The following is a 26,164-nucleotide window of genomic DNA, read 5'->3' on the forward strand; positions in this document are numbered from 1 at the left end:
TTTGATATTCACCAATATATTATAAGGATAGAACTAACCATCAAAGTTTAACTTCAAAATGTATGGTATGTTATATTATTGTTCGAGTACAATATCAAACATTTTGCAAGAGACCTTCATAAACGATAATGCTGCTTGAAATGTTGCTATGAACACTCATGCATCACAATACAACACTTGCCTTACCTCATAGGGAAACAATTCTAACATTTGCTTTAGAGCACCACCATCCATGAGGAATTACCAATTTATCATCCTCATAGCACTCTCTCTCTCCTCTATAAGAAGTTACTCATGAATGGGGGAAATGTATGAGGATCCTTATTTAACGAGGATGGAGGGGAATTGGAAGAGAATCCTCCAAATATAGAGGATTGAATTACTCGGCCAATGTGCAAAAAAGTAGATGTTTTGTGAATCTATTTCTATCTTCTTTTTTAAGTCCACGTTCTTTGGTTTGAACTGGGAGAAACTAAACTGAAGTGAACTGAACTAAACTGAACTAGGAGAAACTGAACTGCTGAACTGAAATGAACTAAAAACAAGTCCAAAAGAACAAGGCCTAATTCCAACTCAACAAATATGGTGGATCCAAAGCAATAAAAATCTGTTTTCCTTCGTGGGGGGTATGTTTATGATTGGAGAGAAAAAGTAATGAGGATCCTTATGGTTGGGAAAAAAGATAAAGTAAATCCTTACAGAAAAGAGGATGTAGTAAGAAGAAAAGAGGATGTAATAAGAAGAAAAGAGAAAGTGAGGTGTAAGGAGAGAGAAACACTATAAGAATGGGGACATAGGTTGTCCTCATGAGTATTCATGCTCTTAACCAGTATTTGTATGATAAATTGTATCACTATGATGAGTTTCTAAGACCAAATAGAAGCAACTCCTGTTCCAAGCAATATGTGAGTTCTGATCCACTATCTAGTGATTCTAGTCTACATTATGCAATATGGTTGAAGAAGATAATAGCTCCTCCAGATTTCCAATATCTAGCTCGCCTAAAAAAATTCAATAATCATTTTTAAAAAAAAAGGTGAAAAGAGGCAAGTCGCTAGGTTGCATATGATTTGCAACATTATGGACTTTCTAGTATCTGAGTCGTAGATAGTAAATACATGGATGCTTGCCTGAAAACTTTGCACAACAAATACTATATTTCTATTTGATATACATCATGCAATATGTGCAACACCAAATCTCCGAGAATTTCAATAGATGCATGCCAGCTGATTATAGTAGCTAGAAACAATAGCAGTCATTCATCTGGATCACTCATAATGGCATTTTCGCTGGTGTACCTGGAGTGCGGGGATACTTTCGAGGAGTAGCACGATCTTTAAGACATACGATAGCAGTCCGCTGTCCATAGGGGCCGTGTGATTCCACTAAATAGCAAAAAACAATTAAAGATTGCGTCATTTCAGTCTAAGAAAGATTAATAGAAGTTCTCCATGCATAAGCAATATACATTTGCTTAATTTATAGTGAACATAGTTTCTGTAGACAGATGCTTGCATCTCAGTAAATGCAGAATAATGAGACAGTCATCAAGGCAATATGTGGCATGATAATATTGATGGTGCAAAGTGAGGCCAAAATATGGTTGATGAGTGTCATGCGATGCAGGTAAAAGAACATTGGCAATATTGTCCCCCATCAAATACAGTTTTAATCTTAATGATGTTCATTTGACCCTGATCTCATTTCCTTTGTAAATCAAATAATGTCTTGCTTAAAAAGCGAATGCTTCGTGACAATTTCCAACACAGTTACAATTTTTGAAGTTGGATCCAAGCGGCACACATCATACGTTCAACTGAGAAACCAAAGATTACTCTTCACATTTTGAATCATAATGGACTAAATAAAAAAGGGCTCGTTAAGAATATATGTGATGCTTGTTTATTTTGAAATAGCAAACAATCGTTGCATATCAAATCAATGGTCAATTAAACAACCTCTATGTTGTGGCAGGGTAGGCTGAACACATCCAATCCCGTTACCTTTCCCAAGTTGAGAACCTCTTCAAAGGTACAGGGGTAATATTCTACATCATGGAGAGATTCATTAAGAAATCAGTATACCCTAACTACGAACTAGACAGGCGGGAAATCAAGGAGTACTTATGGAACTATGGAAGCATGACATAGAGAGATGAGAGTTATATGTTGGCCAAGCAACGTCGACCTACTCTAACATATATAAGAGGTAATGTTGTAACCACCACTATTGACATATATGACCTGAGTTGTGATTTTCTCTAGCCTTGCTCTTTGCTAATCTGCTATACTAGTCTCTTTCCTATTAGTGAAATTTACTTACTCTATGATAAGAGTAATAGAGTTGTGGTGGGACTAGTGATAAGCACAAAAGTAGAGAAGGCTAAACCTACTTAGTTCATAGTTTATCAATTTAATTTTTTATGTACCAAAATATATCATAAATAATCTTTGTAGTCAGAAAGAATGACGATAAGCAACAATTTTATACAGAACATGATCAAATCCAGGAAAAAATACCTAAATGCTGATGCAAAAGAGAAGCACCCAACAGATTTACTGCTCTTTTAGCATTTAGAATTTCCTCCTGCTCAGAAGTAGCAAAAGTAACAATCAGTTGATAATCAAGAGATATTATTCCTACAAAAGCATGTCCTTATCATTTGTTAAATCTAATACTAAGAGCTAAAAGTACACAAGGGAAGGGACAATTTCTTTTGTGGCATAAGCTCATTGATTAGCATGTCATACTCGTACAACTGTCGTGTTGAAAGAATTGCAAACTCAACTCCCCCCCAAACACAAAGGAAAAACTAAAGGATCGAATTGTTCAAATGTAATATTGTAATAGCATAGTATATCACTGTCAATTGTCATTATGTATGCTAACATGGCACTTTTTGTTGGGAGGTGGCCATGAAAGTAAATTTAACATTTGTCATGCACACCTATTTACTGGAACTCTCTTATCTTAAAATATGTCTCCTTTCAGATTTGGATGTATCCGAACTCCAAAGTCAAAAAAGTACCAACTTTCTAATTGCTGGAGCAAACCTAGTATAAACAAGTACACAAAAACCAACAACTTCATTCAATATTGAAACTTTTTTTGCCATCTGGAACCAGGATGATGGTTTGATAATGAGTAATGTCTCAAATAGAAAGTCAAACTTCAACTACAGTTAAATAAACATTCTTAAAAAATTTATATTTTACACTATGCAGATAAGGTTGAAAATAATCTTAGCATATCTGAGATGGAGACAACCAGCAGACAAAAACATAGCAGCAAAACCAAAATCCTTCTCGATTCGGATGTTATGTCATCAAATAACTGCTTGCAAAAGAATAATGAATTGAAATGGCCATCCTTATTAATCGAAACAGAAGGGCATTGAAAAGCAGGAGCCAGATAACAGAGAGAGATAGAGAGAGAAAAGCAAGATGACAGGGGACTTTGTTGAGTAGGATGTAGGGCTATGAAGCACAGATCACGGTTGGAAACTAAGGTTTCTCTGTTGCCATAACATCTCCATTCTCAAAACGCCAGTTTAATGTGCTAATGAATCTCGGAAGTGGTTGGGACATGAGGTTTCCTTGTTTCTGTCGTCTCCATGCTACCTAGATGTAGGACCATTGGAAAGAAGATATCTTGCTACAAGGCCACAAGCAGAATGTCACTGACCACAGACAATTGATGTGAGCAAGTCTTAAATTTAATGCTCTTCTATAGCCTCTTGCAGTGTTTGTTTGCTCTATTCATGTCAATTACTGGAATTAATCAAACAATCGATATTTCACATATGTCTATGTTCTTTTAACTTGACTAGAGTTGAGCACCAATTGATCACACTATATAGGTAGTCATCTAATGATCATAACTAACTGTTAATAAAGTTCATGTGTGAGAGTATTAATACAGAATATTGCAGTATTGGTGTGTAATGAAGTGGCATCTCTAAAGCAGTTTAAAGAAGAAGATCAAGGACTAAACTGATATTTGATTGATAATATGAAAATTGACAGTAAAATAAAGATTGTAACAAGCTTCCGAGAGGCTTGTTTCTCTCCCAAAACTAAACCACTAAACACTCCAAGATTTCCTGCATAATTTCTCTCTTCCCAATCTATTCTATTTATAGAGTTTCTTACGCCACTACTCTCTAACTTATTCTCAAGCTAACCTTAACTAACATACCTACAATTCCCCTCCTTTGTATCAGTCTATTACATGGCGTTACCTCTGCTTTTGGAAATTTAGGGTTTAAGTCCTCATTCATGAACATAAGGCAAATGCGATTATCCTTTCTTGCATATGTAAGTATTCACAGTTAGCCAATTTTATTTCCCAGTCTTATAAAAGAAGCCATTATGAAAAAGAAAAGGGCCAACTTACAAAGATATAATTCTGGAAAACTAGGTGTACAACTACGGGAAGATGTAAATCATCCAAAAGGGTAGACACAAACAGAAAAAAATTAGGCAGTTATTCAACCCATTACAATTGAGTGAATGAGATTTTCATATCATTTAGATATTTCTCAAAAACAAAGCTCAAAATTGACAAGTGGAGATTATCCCAATAGCAAATTGGTACAGAAGTTCAGTTTGTCTGGTATTACACATAGCCAATTTTATTTCTCAGTCTTGTAAAAGAAGCCATTATGAAAAAGAAAAGCCAACATAATTGTGAAAAAGTAGTTGTTCAACTATGGGAAGATGCAAATCATCCAAAAGGGTGGAGAAAAGAAGAAAAAAAATTAGGCAGTTACTTAACCCATTACCATAACGTGATTGACATTTTCATATCATTCAGATATTTCTCAAAAACAAAGCTCAAAATTGACCAGTGGAGATTATCTTAGTAGCAAATTTTTACATAGTAAATTGTACAGAAGTTCGTTTTGTCTGGTATTACACGGTGAAAGAAACAATGTCAAAAAAAAGGGCAACTCTACAAGAAGGGAAGCCATATTTAATGGCATGAGATTTAAGGCTCTATTTTTAAAAAGTGGAAGACTAACAAGGAACTCCAATATCTACTTTAGTTATGCAAATTAAGCATATTTAAGGATTTGCAGAGGTAAATCAATGCTTATGCCATATCTCAGGGTTGGGTAGTGGGTACCTAGGTCGTGAAAAGGCAGATGATGAACATTGTCTTTTCATCCCGAGTTCTCATTGCAAGGTGAGCCGGTAATTATTCAGCTAATATAGTCACAACTCACAGGTCATATTTGCAAAGCATTGCTTTATTTTATATTTATAAATCATAATTCAATATATTCTATTCGTAAATCAATAAATGATAATTGAGGTACGTATTTTATTATGTTCTGGTTGCTTTTTCCTCATAAAAGTGTATGCAACTAATTCACTTAGCTAAGGGAACAAAACAGGGAGATTATGGACAGAAAATGAGAGATTGAGGAAGAACAAGAATTCAGAAGAAAACAAGTGTTATAGACTGAGGTTAGTCTGCTGCTCAAAAAGGTTAGTCACAGTGAGAAGAAAACAACAAGATTGGAGAGGAAAGATTAGAACTTGTATTTCAGTGCACAAGGCAAAAGGTTTCTCAGCTTTCGAGTAGCTAGAATACTCCAATGATTACAAATGATTAATTTCAATTTCCAAGATAATCCCTACAAAATTCCCTCCCCTTTATTTATAGGTCTACCTAGATATTTTCTGTCACTACCTCGTGCATTCCAGTTAAATTCCTGCTGCCATCTGACCCCTAACAAATTCCCCAACGTTATTCTCCACGTCAGCATTCACCACATCACCATTCTCTCACTAATCTTTCTCTAGCTGACTTCAGGTGGAATTCCAATACTGCCCTTCCCTTTTTTGCGCCTTGCATATGTGAAGCAAATGGGTGGCTTAGGTTAGTGCATGACATTAAGGTATTACCGAACTAATCTTAATCAAGGTGATTAATTACCAATGACAACTTTGCTAATCTTTCGAGAGATTTGGCACTCTCTCAAGCTAAGACCACTAATTTCTCGCAATAATTCAACATAATTTCTCTCTCACTGATTCGTCTTATTTATAGAGCTTCTACTCTAGCAAACTATCTTCTACTCTAACAAACTATCTTCTACAAGCTAATAACAACTTAACTATAAGGCTACAATCTCTCCACTATCTTCTTCTAAAGCAACATAAGACTAAACAAACAAAGTTTACTATAGTCACCCAAGCCCCCGTGCCTACAATTTACTGAAATAGAGAAGCAAACAATTTTCCTTTCCCCTTTCATGATGCTCAGTCCCTTCTTCCCGATATCCAGTAACGACAGCCATACATCTGAACTTCCAGTGCCCATAGGCCATAGCTGTGAACCTATTAGACACTTGCTATACTGGAAGTAAACAATCTCGTCTAACACCACCAGCTGTTAGTTACGAACTCCTAATATTTCAGTATTGCTAACATAAACTTGTCAAATAATACACCACAAAAACATCATATGCTGCTTATCCTTTTTACCATAAATGATCCGCTTGCCCCAAAATGACCTGGCCCAATAGGGAAATCCCAATTCATTGGGCCTTTCTGTACAATCAACTAGAAATCCCCAGGACCAGGAGTTCCATATTCTAGGAGCCCAAGCTATGTGATTGAATAAGGCAATACTTTTACATAAAGAAAATTCTGCAAAGTTAGAGAACATAGTTTTATATGAGCTCACTTCCATAAGAGCTACTACACTCCATATCATGAAACAGAGAAACTAAAATATAATGTAACTTATAGAGCCATTAGTGCAGAAGAGGTACCGGATTACCTGAGGATCATGACCTTTAGCAGCTACAAAGAGACCACCCACGCGAACCAAAGGAATACAATACTCAGCTGATCAGCAAGAAAAAAAACATTTAGTGAGAAGATATGAAGAGCTCAATCATACTTCGAAACTATAATAAGGGGTCTATTTATCACCTAACACCCTCAGTTCTGCAACAGCCCTGGCCACAGCTATATCAAATGACTCTCTATACTCCGATGTTTGTCCAAAATTCTGCCCTATAACCAGCGAAATTTAGTTTGCAATTTAAGAAGGAAATCAATCAATTAAACATGTCCATAGTATGAAAATGTGAAGCATCCTAAGAAATTACAGAATAGTACCTCAGCCCTATCACGGACAATTTGCACATTGGACACACCAGTTACATTGATTGCATGCTCCAAGAATAAGCAACGTTTGTTCAGAGACTCTAGGAGCGTGACATTCCAACCTATAAATAAGTCACGATATGAAATCAAAGTATAAAAAATATAAAAAAATTACACATGAACAACTAAAAAAACGTCCTGTCAAAATAAATCAAAATCTAGTATCGGTTTGCATAGTTGATACAAATGCAGATGACGTCAATATGTTTGCAATTGATATGATGCGTGATGAACTTTGGCTTGGATTCAAATGGAAACTCCAGCTTTGTTTATTATTGTTCTTGAAATGACAAAACCTAAGCTTGGGCTGTGTGTGGTACTTACCTTATTTGGTAGGCTTTGTGTCCGTGCTTAACTAATTAAAAGGGGTTTTGCCTTCCAATGTGTGTTAATTAATTAGTGGTTTGTTTACTCTCATTATCCTTAGTGTTTCTTATGTTTGGAGGATTCACTTGTTTAACATTGTTAGAAATCTATTACGCCTTGGCTCGCAAGCTTTCTTCTTAGAATTATTATTTTGGCTTTGGTACAGAAGTTTGGCAAGCCAAATATATTTCAGAAAATGATATGTAATCCATCTTGTCAGAAATATAATCGAAACTATTGTCTAGACAAGTTTCAAATGATCGACCAGATTTACTAACAAGGGTGTTTCATTGTTGAAAAAAGATGTTCTTTAAAAAAGGGGAACCTTGGGAAGGTGGTTGCTTATGTATATGTAGTTGAATTCCAAAAGAGGTGTCTTCCGCATGTACATATGTTGTAGATCCTCTACCAAACCGACAAGCTAACCACTCCGAATGTATGATATAATTGTCAGAGAAATACCATATGAACAACAAGAACCGAAATTGTACAAGATTGTTCTTAAACACATGATTCATGGTCCATGTGGTGTTGAGAGGATTCTCCATGCGTGAAACATGGAAGTTGTAAGAAATCATTCCCTTAAGTCATTTATTAATGCAACAATGCAAGGAAATGCGTCATATCCTCTATACCGTCGCCGCCAAGATCGTCCATACTTACCATTACATCAATATTCTTGGATAGAAGTAAACAACCGATGAGTAGTTCCCGACAATCCATTTTTGCTCTTGATGTACGTTTGTCACATCAATATAGAGATATGCAGCAGCATTAAGTGTGTCAAATATCTCTACAAATATATACATAAGGGTTCAGGTAGAGTATCCATAGAAGTTGAGAATAGTGATGAGATTGCACAATACGTGGATGTGAGATGGATTTGTGCACCCGAAACTTTTTGAAAAATATATAAATTCCCTTTAACTCAGATGTGTTCAGCTCTAGACTGTTTGGAGATGCATATGCCAAATATGAGTCAAGTGAGATTCGAAAGCAATAGCCTACTCTCAGACGTATTAGACGACCCAAGAAACTCGACTCAGTTCTTCATGACGAATGAAATAATAGAGGTGCAAGAAGATATCTTTACAGGGGAGTATTACAGGTGACTTAAGTCCACATGTGAGTGGCAACATAGGAAAACTATACGTAGCTTCTCCATTTGAAGGACATAAATCTACAACCTGACATTATTGCTCAACCACGTGCAAGGTCCCCAATCATTCGAACATCTAAGAACAGTCAATGGTGTCACACAACCAACATTCAAAGCTCGTCTAATTGAGAGTGATGATTGATGAAAGCATCCGTGAGTGTCTTTTAGAAGCATCTTTTGTAAGATGTCATCATCATTGTGGAGATTATTCGCAACCATCTTGGAATACTGGCAACCAACTGGATCAAGTGCCCTATAGGACGACTTCTTCACTTTTATGGTTCAGGATTATCCATCTTCAATCACAACAACTAACAATGATCTCCTCACTCACAAGCTTGTGCAGGACTTAGATTGTTTATTACGGCTACTAAGAAAAAGAATTTCTGACTTGACAAGGTAAAGTACTAAGGACATCGACGATCCTCCTGCAATCATGGAGGAGTACTTTTCTACGCATTTTCATTCTAACATAAACCTATACATGAATAAATAACTTTGAATCATCTTGGAGGTACAATATTGTCGAGTTATTGCCAATGCATGTCAACTTGTCATCTTGAACATGTTGACAATATCGTATATGAAGCATGTCATCGTTGTCTCAAAAAGGTTGACATTTTTCAAGGAGTTCCTAAATGTAAGTCTTGCAATCTTACAAATGTCGTAATCATTCCAAGGTATAATTCTCCATCTCATATAATTTTTATTATAAAACAACCAATATTTACTTAATCCGATAGATTGACATCTTATTTTATTAATAGATTGTTAGTTCGACTTATAATGATAGAAGTGGTACTTTAAAAAGTCACAATGATTCATGACCTTGCACAACTCATTTCAGAATGCCACCTCTAGACATAAAATTAATACTTGAACAAGTTATCATCTATAAGTACAAACTAGCTCGCATTGCATCTAAATACGCCGCATAATTCGAAAGCATATATTTCCCCCTAGAAAATATTTGTACAATTGTCTGCGTTAATACAACATTTGTTCATATGTTGCACTGTGATGATTCTCATAAACTAAAATACAACAGGCAATCCACGATCTAACTCTTAAGTAACAAACTGATTCACAAGGCATACAGGAAATCATCCACCATACACTCTTGACATTACTCCCTGCGTTTCAGATAATCGTAAAATCGAAAGATTTGGAAAACATACTAACAAATTTAAAGCAATAATATAGTCTGCTAAAAGTCGGCCTAAAATGGAGAAAGTAAAATCTAATCTCTAAACAAATTCAATTTACAAACTCGTAATTTTCCTCGAAATTCATGAAAAAAGAAGAAGCAAAATCGTGTCGAAATTCGATACCTGGACAAGCAATGGCTAAAATCAATCCCGGAAGACCAGCACCACTTCCTACATCAACAACATTGATATTTTCACACAAAGAACCACAATTTGAAGAGTAAGATTCATTCATAGGCGAGAGAATTGCAAGCGAATCTTCAATGTGACGTTCCATCACTTCGCTCTTCTCCGTAACAGCAGTTAAATTCATCTTCTGCAACACAAACATAATTCAATCGTAAAAAATCGTAAAAATTGGATTCAGCGATGTCGTGAAGAAGATAATTAGAGGATAGAGAAAAAAAAAAAGAACCTGATTCCATTGAAGAAGAGCATCAACGTATAGAGAAATCTGATCTTTCTGTTGAAGATTTAGGGTTTCGAAGTGAGAAGATTTAAGGGATGATGAAGTAGCGAAAGATTTGCGCGTTTTTGCAGTGAGATTTAAGGTGTTGGGTTTGTAGTAAGGAAGGTGTTCGATAAAAGTCCTGAGAGAAAATGGGGAGAGAACGGCTATATTTCGCCAGCACAACATTTGTTTCGCGCGAAAGAACCGATTTTTTCTTTTTTGCTTTGTTTTTGTTTTGGATTAAAGAGATAAAGGGAGAACAATTTATGAAGAATAATTTTATGTTCGTCTTCTGGGCTTTGACCGCTTGATGGCTTCGCTATAAACTCTCATTAGCCCATAGGACATAACTCATGCATTAAAGTACACCCTATCAACAACGTGTAGCAATGTTTAGGCTTCATTCAGTAGGGCGTAAAATATTTTTACTGTAAAATGATTTTCATGCAAAATCATCAATATATATATATAAAAGAGGAACTTTTCGGGAGCATAGAGCGCGCTACCTAGGATTGCCACATCATCTTATTAATTTAGAGATAATAAAATTTAGAGTTGGAGAGATAATAAAATTTAGAGTTTAAGAGATAAGAGTTTATTCACTCTATGGCTATGACAAAAACCAAAAAATATTATCTTTTAGGGATCTATTATAACTAGGAATCTATTATAAGTACTACTATACTGTATATTCACTCTACGGCTATGATTCACATATAAAATCACAAAATAAAATAAAAAAACTTGATTCTTGAGATTTGCCTAAACTATACGATAACATCTAATGAACTGCTTCCTGTCAAAAAAAAAAAACATCTAATGAACTGCTGCAAATCTACTAAAGTAGCCAACATTTTCAATGATAGCTTCTTTGCATTTGTGGCCACTCAATATCTACTTTATTTTATTTTTAAACTTTTATCAGAGTGATATACTGATATGTTAGTTGACAATACCGGTCAACATGCCTTCACTTATTTAGAGATGGAAACAACCATTGCAATACTAACTTTATATCAACTTTTTATAAACTTTATTAATAGATAATTAAAGATATTAAAGATAATTTTAAAACATGGGTATACTGACAAATATTTTATCAATTCTTTTTCTACTACAATAATGGGTTTGGGCATGATTTTTAAGAAAATAAAAAAAAGTGTAGATTAGCATAGAGGTACTCCTTTAATTAACAAGTGTAGGGGATAAGTAAATCCTTACTAAAGTAAGCGCAACTTTATGAGGCAATTTGATGAATAATTAATGATGATTTTATTAACATAAAGTAAAGGTAATATTGACAATTATAATTGTTTTTTTTTTACTAAAAGTTGATTGGTCTAAATAGATAGTTAACAGATGAAGTATGTAAAGAAAATCGTGTTGAAAAATCTCATTTTACAGTAACACAAAATCAATAATGTTAACAAAAAATTACAAAAAATGTATATAAAAAACAACCCGTACAACGCACGGGCTTCAAAACTAGTAATTTATAATGGAAAACACAATTTCAAAATTAGTTTTCCGTTGTTTGGTTTCATATAAGAAAAATGATGAAATGAAAGGAAGGTAAGGAGGTTGTGAGAGGAGTATACAACATAGATCAGGAAAACAGTTTTCCTTTCATTTTGAAAAAAAAATGGTTTTCCATCATTATGAGAGTAATTTTACGCCAAGAAAAAATGATTTTACACTCTTTTGCCAACTAAACAATGTAAAACTGAAAATAGAGGAAAATACTCTTTGTACTTTATACCGCCTTTGTGGCTCATATGGATCAAAAAAATGATGATTATATTTTGAAGATATAAACAAAACATTATAAATATTTGAGTAGAGGAGTTTACCCTTTATGTTCAAAATTTTTACAGATCTGATAAGAACAACAAAAATATTGCTTGTATGTGCTGAATAATTATCATTATGCATTACTCGTATGCTTTTCAAAAAAGATGGATATATCAAAAAAAAAAATACATTTTGATATAATATGTTTTAATATTTCAGAAATTATGCATATTAAGAAGTTAGTTAAATTATTGGTTATGCAAATTGGTGCTAGACATTGTATTGCTTAATTTAAATTACTCTATAATCTTAAAGTGACATTTAATTTTGTATTGATATGTAGAATCATATTTTTTTAAAAATGTTCAAAATACTATCAAATGTTATGACTTAGGACCCGTTCGGTAATTACGATAGTTTTCTGTTTTTTGGTTTTTTGATTTTCAAAGTCATATATATAGGTCTTATAATGAATAAAAAATTAGTCAAATTTATTAGGAACATAATGATTTTGAAAACTGGCAACTAAAAAGTGAAAATCACTTTTTCTGGTTTCTTGTTTTAGATTTTTAGTTTCCAAGAAAACTGAAAACAAAAAACAATAACGAACGAGCCCTTAGTAATTAATTATGTTTGTAAAGATAAATTTTGAGATATGACCTTGTTTTATACATAAACTTTCTCCAGCTTTTCAGTTGATACTTTTTTTGGTTTTTGTGGTGGTCAAATATTCAAAAAGTATTTTTGGTAAATTGATTTCTCAACCTTTATTAAAAAAATCTTGGAACTTTTTTTGTTATCGGTTTTTGGTTGTTATGCTTAAAAGTTTTCTATCATAAAAACAACTAACAATTACAAAAGAACTCAATTATAAAATATTGAAACCCACTAAAAGTCCACTTATAAGTGTCTCATATGGGAGAAAGAAGAGATTTTGTTATATTTTATAAGGTAGAGGATTAGTCCTACCATCACCAATTAGTTTTAGTATGGAATCTCCTTTGAACTTACAAAGTGGACCAAATCTCCCTCCTCCTTATTCGGATCACCCAGACCCGTTTCGTATTGTTTCTAAATTTAACATAAAGTAAATAATCACATGTACTACAAGGTAGTCAAATAAGTTAGTGAAGCGGCGTTGATTTTGAACCCAAAAAAAAAAACATGTTTAAATTATTCCAGAAATTGGAGGAAGTAGATAGTCACCACTCACCAACCTCATTCCTAAGTTTTTTTAGATATCAAAACTACTACTAATGCTAGTGAAAACAATTTTTCCATAGTCAAATGATCTTTCAACTTCCAAGTAATATTTACGTAGCAAGTTAGTTGTAGCAAATAATTAGAAAATGGAGGACTTGAAAATCACTAGGATTATTGATTTTGAGGCATGGGAATGTGCCAATGTGGTAGCCTCTTGATGTTGGATTTCAAAGCTGTTGTCTTTTGTTTCGACGTGTGGTTTATATTTTGAGAAAGATGGTGATGAGGATTGAGGACTGACCACAGCAAAACTTTCTCATATGTAATGATTATAGACAGGAATTTTAATGAATTTTGGATCCACAATGTTTATGCTTTTTTCTTAAGTCAGAAATTTTATGAACTTTGGATTCATATGCTTTTCCTTAGAACTGTTCATTAGTCGCTACTTTTCTCTATTCTCTCACAGGGTGCACTCATTTTTCGTTAAATATTAGATGGATTATTATTATTGCAAGTTGACCCAATTTGTGAATTCGATTCGAATCCGACTCGAAATAAGCGGGTTTGGATTGAAGTTTTCACTCATTTAACTAAGGGGTCGTTTGGTTCAAAATAAGGAATGGAAAGGGAATGGAATGGGATGAAAGGATGGAATGGAAATGGAATGTGTTACTTTAGACACTTGTTTGTTTTGATGTAGGAATGGAATCATTGGCCTAATGACTCCCTTACTTTTTGTTTCCAGTGGTGTGAGGAGGGTTTCAAGATGGGGGAATCAAAATTGGGCTAGTAAGGGAGTGAAAAAAATGGATAACCCAACCAAATAAACATAAAATAAGGGAGTGTGTTACCTCAATCCGTTTTCAAACCTAAAATATTTCCAACCAAACGGACCCTAAATGGGTCGACCTAAATTCGACCTGAAAAATAAACGGGTTAGGTTTGAATTAAAAATTTCAACCCGAATATAACCCACATTACCCGTTTAAATTAATGGTAAAACTAGACTCACGAAAAGAGAGGGTGTGAGAAAGATAAAGTGGGGAGAAGAAACTCATAGAGCATAATGCATATAATTGAAAATGCAAGTCATTGTTGCAGCCTATGTAGCACGAGTACTTCTTCTAGGTCACGTACTCGTACCCGTACCCATGTCCGTTACGATACGATCATGTATGGACTATGGTTAGGGGTGTAAGTTCGGTTTTTGGTTTGATTTTAGGTCAAAACCAAACCAAACCGAAATAAATTCGGTTTTGAAATTTCCAAACCGAAATTCGACTCAATCCAAACCAAACCAAACCAAAATATGAAACCAAAAAACAAACCAAACCAAACCAAATCGATTTTTTTTATCTTTCAAAATCCAAACCAAAAAAAACAGAGATTGATATATTTTCGTAACTAATAATAAAAAGAATAAACAAAAAAATACCTGATCTGAAAGAGGAAATGGCGTGCACAACCTCTTCAAGTTCTGTCGTGTGCGGCGTGCCGCTGCCGCGTGGGGATCTGTAGTTTAGGTCGCAGCCGTCGCCCGTCAGGGAGAGGAGAGGAGAAGAGAGGAGGTGGAGAGGAGGAGTTAGGGTTTACTCTTTACTGGTTTAGTTTAGGTCTTTAGAAGGTTAGTAGTTTAGGATTCAAAAGACATTAAGTGGGCTGGGGCGTTGGGCTGGTCGCTTGGTCCAGTTTTTAATTTCGGTTTTTTCGGTTTTCCAAAACCAAAACCGATCCAAACCGAAAAACCAAATTATTTTTTTTAATCCAAACCAAACCGAATTTCAAAAAAAACCAAACCAAATTACTAATTTGGTTTGGTTTGGTTTGGTTTTCGGTTTTTAACCAAATAACTTACACCCCTAAATATGGTACGTGTACCATTCCCTAAAATTTCAAAATCTTACCGTTTTTTTGTCCCTATACCCGTATCTGAAGACCATACAATAATACTAAATAAATTATTGACAAAAGTTATTGGAGCTTAATGCCCCCAATTAATTATATATATTTTTTTTCTTACGTAATTTTCACAATAGAGAACTCGTCCACCTATTCCTGAAACTCGGGAGAATTTTTTTAAAAAATAAGGTTAAACAGGTCGGGTTCAGATCAACCAATTTATTAACATGCCGGGTTCGGGTTGGAAATCCTCACCTGTTTAGGTAAACGAATCGGGTTCGGAAATGTTGACCCGTTTATGTAAATAGATCGACCTGAATTTGACCCGACCAAACCTGACGGCCACTCCTAATTATTACCTTCAATGCTAATCTGAGACCAAAGTTCTTAATTGGATTTAAGAGTCCATACTCCATTTTGTAGGACTGGTGCTTGTGTAAACATGAAAAAATCACCAAACGAAGGTTGGGATTTGCTACTTTTGTGAGAGCATGAGTTTTTATATAAGAAATATTCGCAAGTGATCTTTGAATCTCAATAAAAGATATAACTTCTTGGCATTCTTTGATTCTTAATTAATTAGCGTTGCTATAGGGTTACTAGTAAAATATGGATCGAGCAGGGATAGATTATGGACCTTGCGCTCGCGTAGTAAAATTCAGGTGTCCATGCAAGAATCAGGAAAGCTAGTCTAACAGGTAATCGACTTCAATCGTTTTATATCATGTGGCCGCCACAACTCTTTGCCTACATTCATGGGGAACAATTATAGGGTTTTTTAGGGGATATTTAGGGTTTTTAGTGACATAAAGCATATATATATGAAGATTGATCATAACTCTTTCCACTAGAGAGTTTCATTTAGGAGTTCAGGAATTCTTTGCGCACTTACCAGTAGAGTAGATCATGTTGACTAAATTACACACGGATGTTGAACATTTTATGTGAGGCAAATACTACAATTGATCTATATAAAGTTTGGCTTAGTGATAAAGATTTTGCCTTATAACTTCAAGATTATGGGATCAAATTTTACTAGGGGCTCTTTGAGTAACTCTTACCATCTCTTCCCTCCAAAGAGTCTGACCTGCAAAATTAACTGATTATACTTGTGCGAGTTGTCAGTTCAGTAGTGTATTTCATCTTACCAACTTTTTAAAAAAAATGAGAGGAATACATACACTTAGCTAGAACATATTTAAAAAAATGTAGATGATTTAAGAGCTAATCAATGGCTATCCTACCAAGACTAAACAAATAGTACCTTTGTTTTAAAATTAAATACATGACACGTTTTGACTTTTGCACTATCTACTACTTTTGCCTTTGAATGTATTTTGTGATTTGTATGTATGGATAAATATAGTCATGTGACATCTTGTTAGATTTGTTTTGATATATACTTTTACATATTGGTCATGTTTGGTAAATGGCTTTTTCATTGGCTTTTGGCTTTTCAATTTGGTTAAACGGCCGAAAAAAATGTTTAGTTATTGGCTTTTTGGTTGGCTGAAAAGCTGGCTTTTAATTAGGTCGGACCCGACCGTGGGTTGAAAAATGTGCCCAAAACCAGGTCGGGCCGAGCCTGCGAACCGGGCTAATCGATCTCAATCACCTCTATCAAATACCTTATTCGTTCCTTGATCTAACAAAGCAGAAATAACTTTTGTTATTTCGGGCTTATTCGTTCCTTGATCCAACAAAGCTGAAATAACTTTTGCTACGGCTTTGACCATAAAAAGTAGACTGTTTCGGGCCAAAGCCGCGGGCCAAAACCCGATATTTCGGATCGGGTCGAAATTTGACCTATTTTTCAAATCTAGGTCACCCGTAGCTCGGACTTTTTGCCCAAAAAATCAGGTCGGACCCGACCGTGGGTCGAAAAATATAATGTGCCTAAAACCGGGTCGGACCGAGCCGCGAATCAAGCTAATGTTAATCACCCCAATCAAATATCTTATTCGTTCCTTGATCTAACAAAGCCGAAATAACTTTTGTTAATGAATCTGGTTACATACAACTTGGCTAGGATTCATTTTGATTATAGACATAAACATATATAGTGCATTGGTAGTTATTAGTCCCCTAAAAGTATACAGTTGGCCATTTTCAGCCAGCTAAATCTGTATCAATACAGTTTCAAGTATCACCCTTGGCCCTTGGGCCTTGACCAAACCTTTTGGTTATGCTAACTAGCTAAGTTAGGGTACATTTACAAGCAAATGAACAGATTTATTCTGCTGTGATGCAAATGCATACACTTTAACTATAAGATACTATACTTCTGTAGTTCTGTGTGTATCTTTGGTGGGAACCCCTGCAAAAGAGAAAAGCAATATTACACAGATTAGATGAATTGGCACATTGGCCATGTGATATTATCAGGCTACAGGATTCCATAGGGACGAGGAGACACTTTTCTTAATAAAAATAACTCTTATTTTAAGTGATGATGCCCAAAAGAATTGGGTGAGCTTTCTTGATCATCTTTAGGTTTAAGACTTTGTTTTGATGTATAAAAAGATTTGGATCTCTATGTAATAAGGTTAAAAGACTTTTTATATGGAACCTCCAACCTTTTCTTTCTCCTTTTTCCTTTTTGACATGCCCCCCCACTTTGTGTTCTTCCCACTAAAAGACTTTTTTGGCAAACCAATTTAAGAAAGTTTATCAATAAAGTTTTGAATTTCATGTGTGTAAACTTTATGAGGGTCAAACCTTAAATGTCAAATTAAGTTTACTTATTTTTTCAAACAATCATATTTACCCCACAATTTTACTATCTTGGTGAAAAAGACAATTCCTAATCAAATTATATAAATGGTGAAACGATACAATTAATGTTTTTTTAAAAAAAATATATTCATTTCGAGCTTCTTATATACCGTCCATATTATTTTCCAATTTATAACTATGAAACATAATTGATTAAGGAGAATTTTCTATGCGAATTCAAAACAAATCTTTCCTTGGCACCCAATTTGTTACCTTTTTCCAATATCTTTTCGTGATGAATTATAATAGCTCAATAATCATCTAGGTAGTCAATAATAGAATAGTAAACTATTCTTGAGACTCCAATCATCGGGTTAAGAATAATTTTGATACTCTACCAGTCAAGATAACTCTTATATGCAGTCAAAGAAAGTTTGTTAATTATAAGTGATGCCCTTTATCTGGGAGTAAGCTGTGACTTGTGAAATAGCAAGGCAATAGCCTATATGCAGACTGCAGTATCAGTATGCACTATTATGGAATGTTTGCATTCATCACCAACAACAGAACTATTATGAAATGTTTGTATTTTTATAGCAATTAGAGAGGGAAAAGAGAGTGAGGAATGACTCAATGGGATAGAACATCTCTCTCTTTTCCAATCGATCCTGGAATCAGTTATCATCCTTAACAAGTTGGAATTCCATTAAAGAAAAAAAAAAGTTGAAGAGGGATATTAGAGAGAAAGCATAGAACAAGGCCTAAAATTAGCACCTTAACAATAAGAAACCTTTTAGTGCTTAAAAAAAAAATCTCTTGACAGTTATTGAACACCTCGAGCGTCATTTAATCCATTTTTATTTACATAATTGATAGTTGGAGATGTTTTCAGATGCTAGTACTACTATAGTCTATAATTTTTTTTTGGACCTTTATTGAGGATCCGTTGGTAAGAAAAAGGATCATACTGAACCAACACCTCGCTCAGGTCAGTCAGCCTCAACCCAGCTACAAAGGTGTATTTTACATGGTAAATTAAATTTTATTGGTTAGACAATTTAGATGAAAGTATATATATCTGTGTTAACTTTCAATAATGTAACTAGCTTCTGCAGGACAACCAAAAAGAGTCTTTCTTAGCTTATCTCTCACTTTGGAATCTATATTTTAATTTATGTGGATGCCTCTGTCATTCCTAAGTTCCATGATTCCTCTCCTTTGTTGTTCATAACCAAACCCAATAAAGCAGCAAAGCATCTAATCTACTCCCAAGTACCAACAATATTCTAATAAAAGCATGCAAATACAGTCACATACAGCCTTTTCCTGCAATTAATATATTCATAAACACGAGAATTATTGAGACACTAAAAAAGAAAGTTTTCAACTCTGCAGCCGCATCTTAGACTATCCAATTATGCCAGAAATATATTGTGTTAGATGGTTTTCTTTAATATGTATACTTATGTCTATAATTTCAAAAGAAAAGAAGAAGGAAATAATTGTAATTTGTGAGCAACAATGCACATTATATCAGACCTCTAGCACCAAGTATTGCTTGATCTAGTAGTTTAGTTTCATAATTTTGAGGTTGTGGGATCAAATCTCATTAGAGGTACTTTGGGGATGGGAATTTCCCCTTATCATTCCCCCCATTTCCAAGAGACCTTGCTTGCAAACCCGAGCCGGGTTGACCTGTGCGAATTCTAATTCGATTAGGTCGCCTTCTTCTTACTTTAAAAAAAAATATCAGACTCTAGCAAGTAGGTAGTAAAAAAATCAAATGTTTTATTTACAAACCTATGAAATAAATTCCTTGAAATTAGTGAATGCAATTCTATCTTTGCTTTAAAAAAACAATGTACATAAAGAGAAAAAAAGGAAAGTTTTTCCTCAAAACTATGCACCATCCGTTAATTTTTGTTTAATTTTTATGGTTAAACTTTAAAGTATTTGACCAAATATTTTCATAAATATATATATACAAAAAATACTAATTATGTGAAATCTGGTTAGATTCGTTTCAATATATAGTTTTATAATAACAACTTATTATAATTTTTATAAATATATAACTAAAAATATTGATTGTCAAAGATACGTATTACAAACCATGCAAAAGAAACACAAACTATATTTTGGAATAGAGTGAGTATTTTAACTTGTCTAAGACAATAAAATTAGAAGTTTTAACATCCAATTAAGTAACTAAAGTGCAATGTCCTAACTCACATATTTTATGGCGCAATTTACTTCTCGATAAATTTACTTAACTATATTTGCGGAGGAGATTATATATACATTTGTCATCCATAATCATATTGATTATCCAAGGACTTTTACTTTATTCTTGCAAACTATACATGGATATATATATACACCCCTATAAGCAAACCCTAAAAGTCGTCTACAACCCCCCGCAGGCTCGCTCCACAAGGTACCGACGAGCTTGCCTCTTGTCCTCTTCTTTGTCAAATATCTTAGTCTTCCTGTCCCAGATTTCCCCCGATTGTTTTCCCATTGTCGTTCCCCTCAGTTATCCCTTTCCTTGGTTCTCCCCCGTAGTTGCCCTTCCCCTGCTTCGCCTTGTTTCGCGAGCCTTCCTTTCCCCTTCCCCGGCTTCGTGAGTCTCCCTTTCCCCCTCCCCCGATTTCTTGAATCTTGCTTCCTTTCCTCATCCTTCGATTTTGTGCGTCTTCCCTTCCTCCTCCCTCGGTTTCACGAGTTTCCTTTTCTCCCTCCCTCGGTTTCGTGAGTCTCCCCTTCCTTGATTTTGCGAGTCTCCCCTTCTCCTCCTGTTTTGTTGTCCCATAGGGTTTGTTGGTGTTCCTCGTCCCTGAGGTGGCATTGTCAAAGTTTTACTGCCCAAGACCAAGGTGGTTTCTTGCCTTTGATTGTTAAGTTAAGTAAATTTTGTCGAAGGCATTGCATTATGGTTCTGGTGCTCGGTTCTTTTGTTTGTTTAGTGTTTGTTTTATGTTTTAGCCTTAGTTCAAGTTTATCCGGATCCAATTATCCTTGTCAATTTGTTTATATTTGTGCTTGGGTATTAGTTAGTGGTAATAGGTGGGCATTTGAAGGTTCTTGGTTTCCTATGATAATGAAAGATCTAGGAAACTTGATGAATAGAGCCAATGCTCCTAGAGCTGGACGTGCTTTAGTTTATGCACCAACTTTAGTGTTTCGAGTGTTGGGTATAGGATGAGAGTAGGTTCTTACATTAGATCTATTATGCGTCGATCTCCTAGGTTACGTATTGCAATTGTACGTTGGGCGAATTCCATCAATTTCATTCGACCCAAGTTCTCGTGATGACTTAAGGCGTCATCACATTTAAAAAATGCATCTTGTGGGAGGCTCTCCAATTAGCTTTTGAAAAGGTTACGACCTCCATGAATTTGAGTTTCAGCCCAGTGAGACTAAACTTTGGATACTCTCGCAGTAGGATCAGAAGTCACCACAGGACATGACTTACTTGTTAGTCAAATCAGTAGAATCCCATGAAAATGATGTTATTCTTTTCAAGAAACTTGCGATTTATATATAATCTAGTGGATATTCGGGTCTATTAGATGAAATACGACAATCTTTTTCTGAAGATCGTCTGGATTTCGTATATCACATGTTTCATCTCATACAGATTTTATTCACCAAGACATATGACCCAACCTCACCCGCCATCACTTAAGACAGGTTTCATTTGGATTGGACAAGTATTAGTTTGTTTTTTCTTCATAGAGTGTATGTAAGATCCAATGAAGCTCACTTTAATTTATGTTTGCTCTATGTTTTATGTTTGGTTGTATTAGAATCAGGTCGTACTTTCACTTTACTTAATACAATCTCGATGTAAAAAAAAAAAAAGGGTTTGTTCACGAGGGTATATAGTTGCATTTGTTACTAGAGAGGGAGCTAGATGCCTACTTCCCATGTCATAATTACCAGCAAGCTGAGTGATTTTTCATTGATCTATCAATGAGAAAAGTTTCGTGATATATAAATGGCCTTATCTGGTATTGAAGGAGTGTCTTATAAGATAATAAAAGGTTGTCTATAATGATAGATTGGCATTTTCTAGATTTGTTCCCATTTGTTTTATATTTTGCTGATTATTTTCATAGAATTTTATGTTGATGAGTAACCCAAGTACCGAAAGTTAGAAATTCCTTATATTTTCTGAACCATTTGTGGTGGGCGTGGCACAAGTTTGGGTGCAATTTGCAGATATATTCTGAAAGTGACTAGCTAACATACTCCATGTTTATATTTCCGTAGCTATTGATCTGTCACACCCCAAGTTTTGGCTCCTTTGAAGAGTTTGTATGCTAGTAAACTATCCTCCAAAAGTTGAAAGATATAAATTCAAAATGTAAATCTTTCGATAGAAGTTAATGGACAAAATATTTGCCATACTATTTTGGTACATAACTTTTAATTTGTACCTCACCAGAGATTGTTATAATATAGTCATGTGAAACGTATATGAATAATACTTCGTAGACACTAAAACATAACAAAAATATAGAAGATATATGTGCGTGTAGGATATATGTAGAATTATGGGCGTGTTCAATTATAATGTCTTATGTAAGATTTTATGAAGTCTTCTTAAACTGCAAGTAAAATGAACTTGAACATTTGGAAAAAGGATTGCAGTTTCCATGAATGCTGTATAATTGTTCAAGTTAACTGTATCCATCAGGAACCTTTTAGAATTAAAGAGAAGTGTATCATTGTACATACTAAAATTTGTTATTAGACCAAGTAAATCCTTCGCTACCTAATACTATGTTGTGACAATAGCAACCAAAGAACCATCGACATAAAAATATAACATGGTTCACTATCAATACGTATTAGCTACATCCACACAGACTGTGGAGATTCTCGTGCTTCGTTAAAACTAGTGCCAGATAATAATTCAAGACGTATTTCAACAACTACTCTATTTGTTATTAACAAAATCTCCATTTACGTTTTGCACAGTTTTTAAAATACATCTATAATCGTTAATATATTTAAGTATGTATATTAAGAATTAGAAAAAGTTAATGGTACTCTAAATGTACGTATACATTGATGAGAAGAATAAAATAAGGCCCTATATGACTATATATATATATATTATCATATTGTATTGTTCAAAACTTATGTTCAGTTTTTTCAAGGTCTAACTTTAAAAAAATCAAACAATAAGTCTATTAGAAGCTGGAGGTAATAGTTTACTAGACAATAAGGGCTCATTCGTTATCGTTTTTTTGTTTCTAGTTTTTAGTTGTCAGTTTTCATAATTGCCATGTTTGATATAAGTCTGACTAATTTTAAGTTTATTATCCCCTTATAACATATGACTTTTATATTTATAAAACCAAAAACTGAAAACTTACAGTAATGCTGAACGGGTCCTAATTAATTACTTGGATTTTGTTTTTTATGTGATCAAATAGCGAAAAAAGTATTAAGCATATAATTAACAACTTAATTTACCAAAAAACATATGTATAAATTACAAACCATCAAACAAGTAATACAAACAATCAACATAAGTAGTTGATGAAATTAGTCAAGTCCAACAACCATTTACCAAATACCTTATTAATTTAATACTATTAATACATCAAACTATATATTTCCTCACAAAATACATACTAATACTATAATAATAATATAATTAGGGCACATACTTTAGGACAAGAGGGTGTCTAATATCTGACACCAAAAGTATACCCCACCAAAAAGACTCACTCCTTCATAATTATCTCCATGATAATTCCCTCCTCTCTCCCCAAGGAGAATGTGTGAGAGTCAGAGAGAGAAAGAAAATGATGATGATGGTGAGAGCACACAAACAAAGCTTGGAATTTTCTTCTTAGCCTCTTTCATTAGGTAGTACTACTATGAGGTTGGTTCTTTAGCTAGAGAGAGAAATAGCTATTGTGTGAAAAGAAAAAAAAAAAAAAAAAAGCATCAAAATACTAAGTAGCAAAAAACAATGATGATGTTGTTCATCATCTCATCTTCTTCAAAAAACTCATCATATTATTATTTCTTACCCTACAATAACACTCTGACTCTTCTTCATCATCATCATCATTACACCCTCACTCCTCTTCTTCTCCTTTTCAACTTTCTTCATCATTTCTTCCACCATTATTTTCTTCTTCTACTTCTTCTTATCTTTAAACCTCCTTTTCTCAAAAAAAGCACCAACAACTCTACAACAACATGATGATTATTCTTACTATTTCAAGCAACAAAACAAGAAGAAGATTAAGAAGAAGTTGTTCAAGATAAAGAAGAAGATTAAGAAGAAGTTGAAAAAAGGGTTAATATAATTTCTTTCTTTAATTTCTTCATCTTTCTCTCTCTAGATCTCTTTCTTTCTCTCTCTTGATTGTTGCTTAAGGGGAATCAAGCATCTTGGTCCGATTGTTTGTAAGCCCTAGCTGGTTTTTTTGGGTAGATCTAAATCTTTTTTTCACAAGTTTTTTTGATTTAGTTTTTCTTGTATTATTATTATTAGTATGTTTTAATTAATTGTATGCTCTTTTTTATGGTGTTGGTTTGAAAGACAAGTTCTTTATTAATAGGGTATTTATAAACTTGCTATTGCTCTTTCTTTTTCTTCAATTTTACTCTTGATTTGTACTATGTATCCTCCTTTTTCTGGAATTATAAAGAGTATTTTTGTTTGTTTGGATTGATGTATATAATTTGTATGTGCATAATAATCGTTCATATATCATATATCATATATGTATGTAGATGATTGGCTTTGTAAGCTTTTAAGTTTATGAGTTAGGGTTCATGCTTTTTGATGAATTTTTGTAGTTAGTTAAACATATCTTAATTAAGTTTAGGTTAATGTTGAAAGAAGTTAGAATTGTGAGTGGAAGTAATGAAGTATATGATATTGATGTATATGCATGCATCATGTCATGAAATATTGACAGCATCTATGACATACCTAGATGCACATGAATTATGTATATATGATAGCTAGATTCTACATACCATAATAGCTAATATTTCTATATCTTTGATGATTCGTAGCTATTATGAATGAGCTGTCGATCATCAATCCATCATGAGCATAGTGTTCATCCAATCTAATCAAACATGAAGCTCTAAGAATGAAATCAAATATGATCATGCATGATTAGATTAAAAAAAAGGCTAATGCTATTGCTAAATTTTCAACTCATTTTATGATTCTAGTTTGTAACTTTAGAGTTTTCTATTATCTTTTTTCCACTTAAGATCGTGACATTTGAACTAAAAATATACTCCTACATACACTAGCTACTATCTTGCTAGGAAAGATAATAAGATGATGGTGAGAATTAGGATAAGTATTTTATGGTTCTCATATGATATGAGTTGAATCATCAATGTCTTTGGATCCTAATTTTTCATCAAATCATTATATCTTATGTTCATGCATGTTACGAACTTACGATCTTTTCATTTTTGTTTTGGATAAGTAACCAAGAAGAGCGAGAAGTAGCTAGATGCATGAAGAAGTTGTCCAAGTGTTTTTTCTCATTTAACCTAAGCTAAAACTATAGTATGGTAAATCACTAGTTTTATAGTTATCTCTATTATATAAGACAACACATGGGGATACCAAAAAATAGAAAAAGGAATAAAAGAAAAAAAAAAAGATAATCAACTGTTTTATTTGAATGAAAAAAGGGAAAAAGTAGGACATTTAAACTGAATGTTAGTTTTTTGAGAAAATAAAATGTAAAGACAGTTTTTCTACCCAATTTTATTTTCTACTTCATTTGTTATCACACGTCATCGCACGCCTTGCATGCATGTAAGACTAGTCTTGAATTATGCGGATTAGTGGTAGCTAGTTTAATCTACATAGTATTGGCAATAGTTTTTAAAACTTAAGATTGAGCTCCTCTACATCACTTTTTTTATTGTTTTTTATACACTAAAAAAATTCTAGGCAGATATGATTTGAAGCAATGCCAAGTCTTTTTCTGAAGATATACTCCATCTTAACACTCAAAATACTTTTACAACATTAGCTTTTCATGGTTGGTATATTTTTGCTTACACTTTATCATGTGTGATCTCGTCCGAGTTCTTTTTATGTGTTCTTCGAAACTAGCAACTTTTAATTTATTTTTAAAATACGTCTATTCATGGTAAAAAAGCATTGTGTCGT

General features: G+C 33.8%; 1 protein-coding gene across 3 annotated transcripts; it reads right to left on the bottom strand.

The window, feature by feature from the left end:
* Positions 1-956: 956 nt before the first annotated feature.
* Positions 957-10,670, bottom strand: LOC104894206 (hypothetical protein). Of its 3 annotated transcripts, none has more exons than XR_007274105.2 (7): positions 10,336-10,669; positions 10,044-10,236; positions 7,140-7,249; positions 6,951-7,029; positions 6,788-6,863; positions 2,523-2,589; positions 957-1,388 (listed from the first exon to the last, which is right to left on the bottom strand). XR_007274105.2 is itself a non-coding variant. In XM_010680386.4 (7 exons), exons 1-7 carry the CDS (start codon positions 10,555-10,557, stop codon positions 1,276-1,278), a joined length of 852 nt encoding a protein of 283 aa, XP_010678688.2. In that variant the 5' UTR covers positions 10,558-10,662; the 3' UTR covers positions 957-1,275. The 3 variants fall into 3 exon arrangements, 2 of the variants coding, with proteins under 2 accessions (XP_010678688.2, XP_048500117.1); XM_010680386.4 differs by having other exon boundaries at positions 6,796-6,863; positions 10,336-10,662; XM_048644160.2 differs by lacking the exon at positions 2,523-2,589 and having other exon boundaries at positions 6,796-6,863; positions 10,336-10,670.
* Positions 10,671-26,164: the final 15,494 nt, after the last annotated feature.

This window comes from Beta vulgaris, chromosome 5, assembly GCF_026745355.1.
Source record: "Beta vulgaris subsp. vulgaris cultivar EL10 chromosome 5, EL10.2, whole genome shotgun sequence".
NCBI lineage: Eukaryota > Viridiplantae > Streptophyta > Magnoliopsida > Caryophyllales > Amaranthaceae > Beta > Beta vulgaris.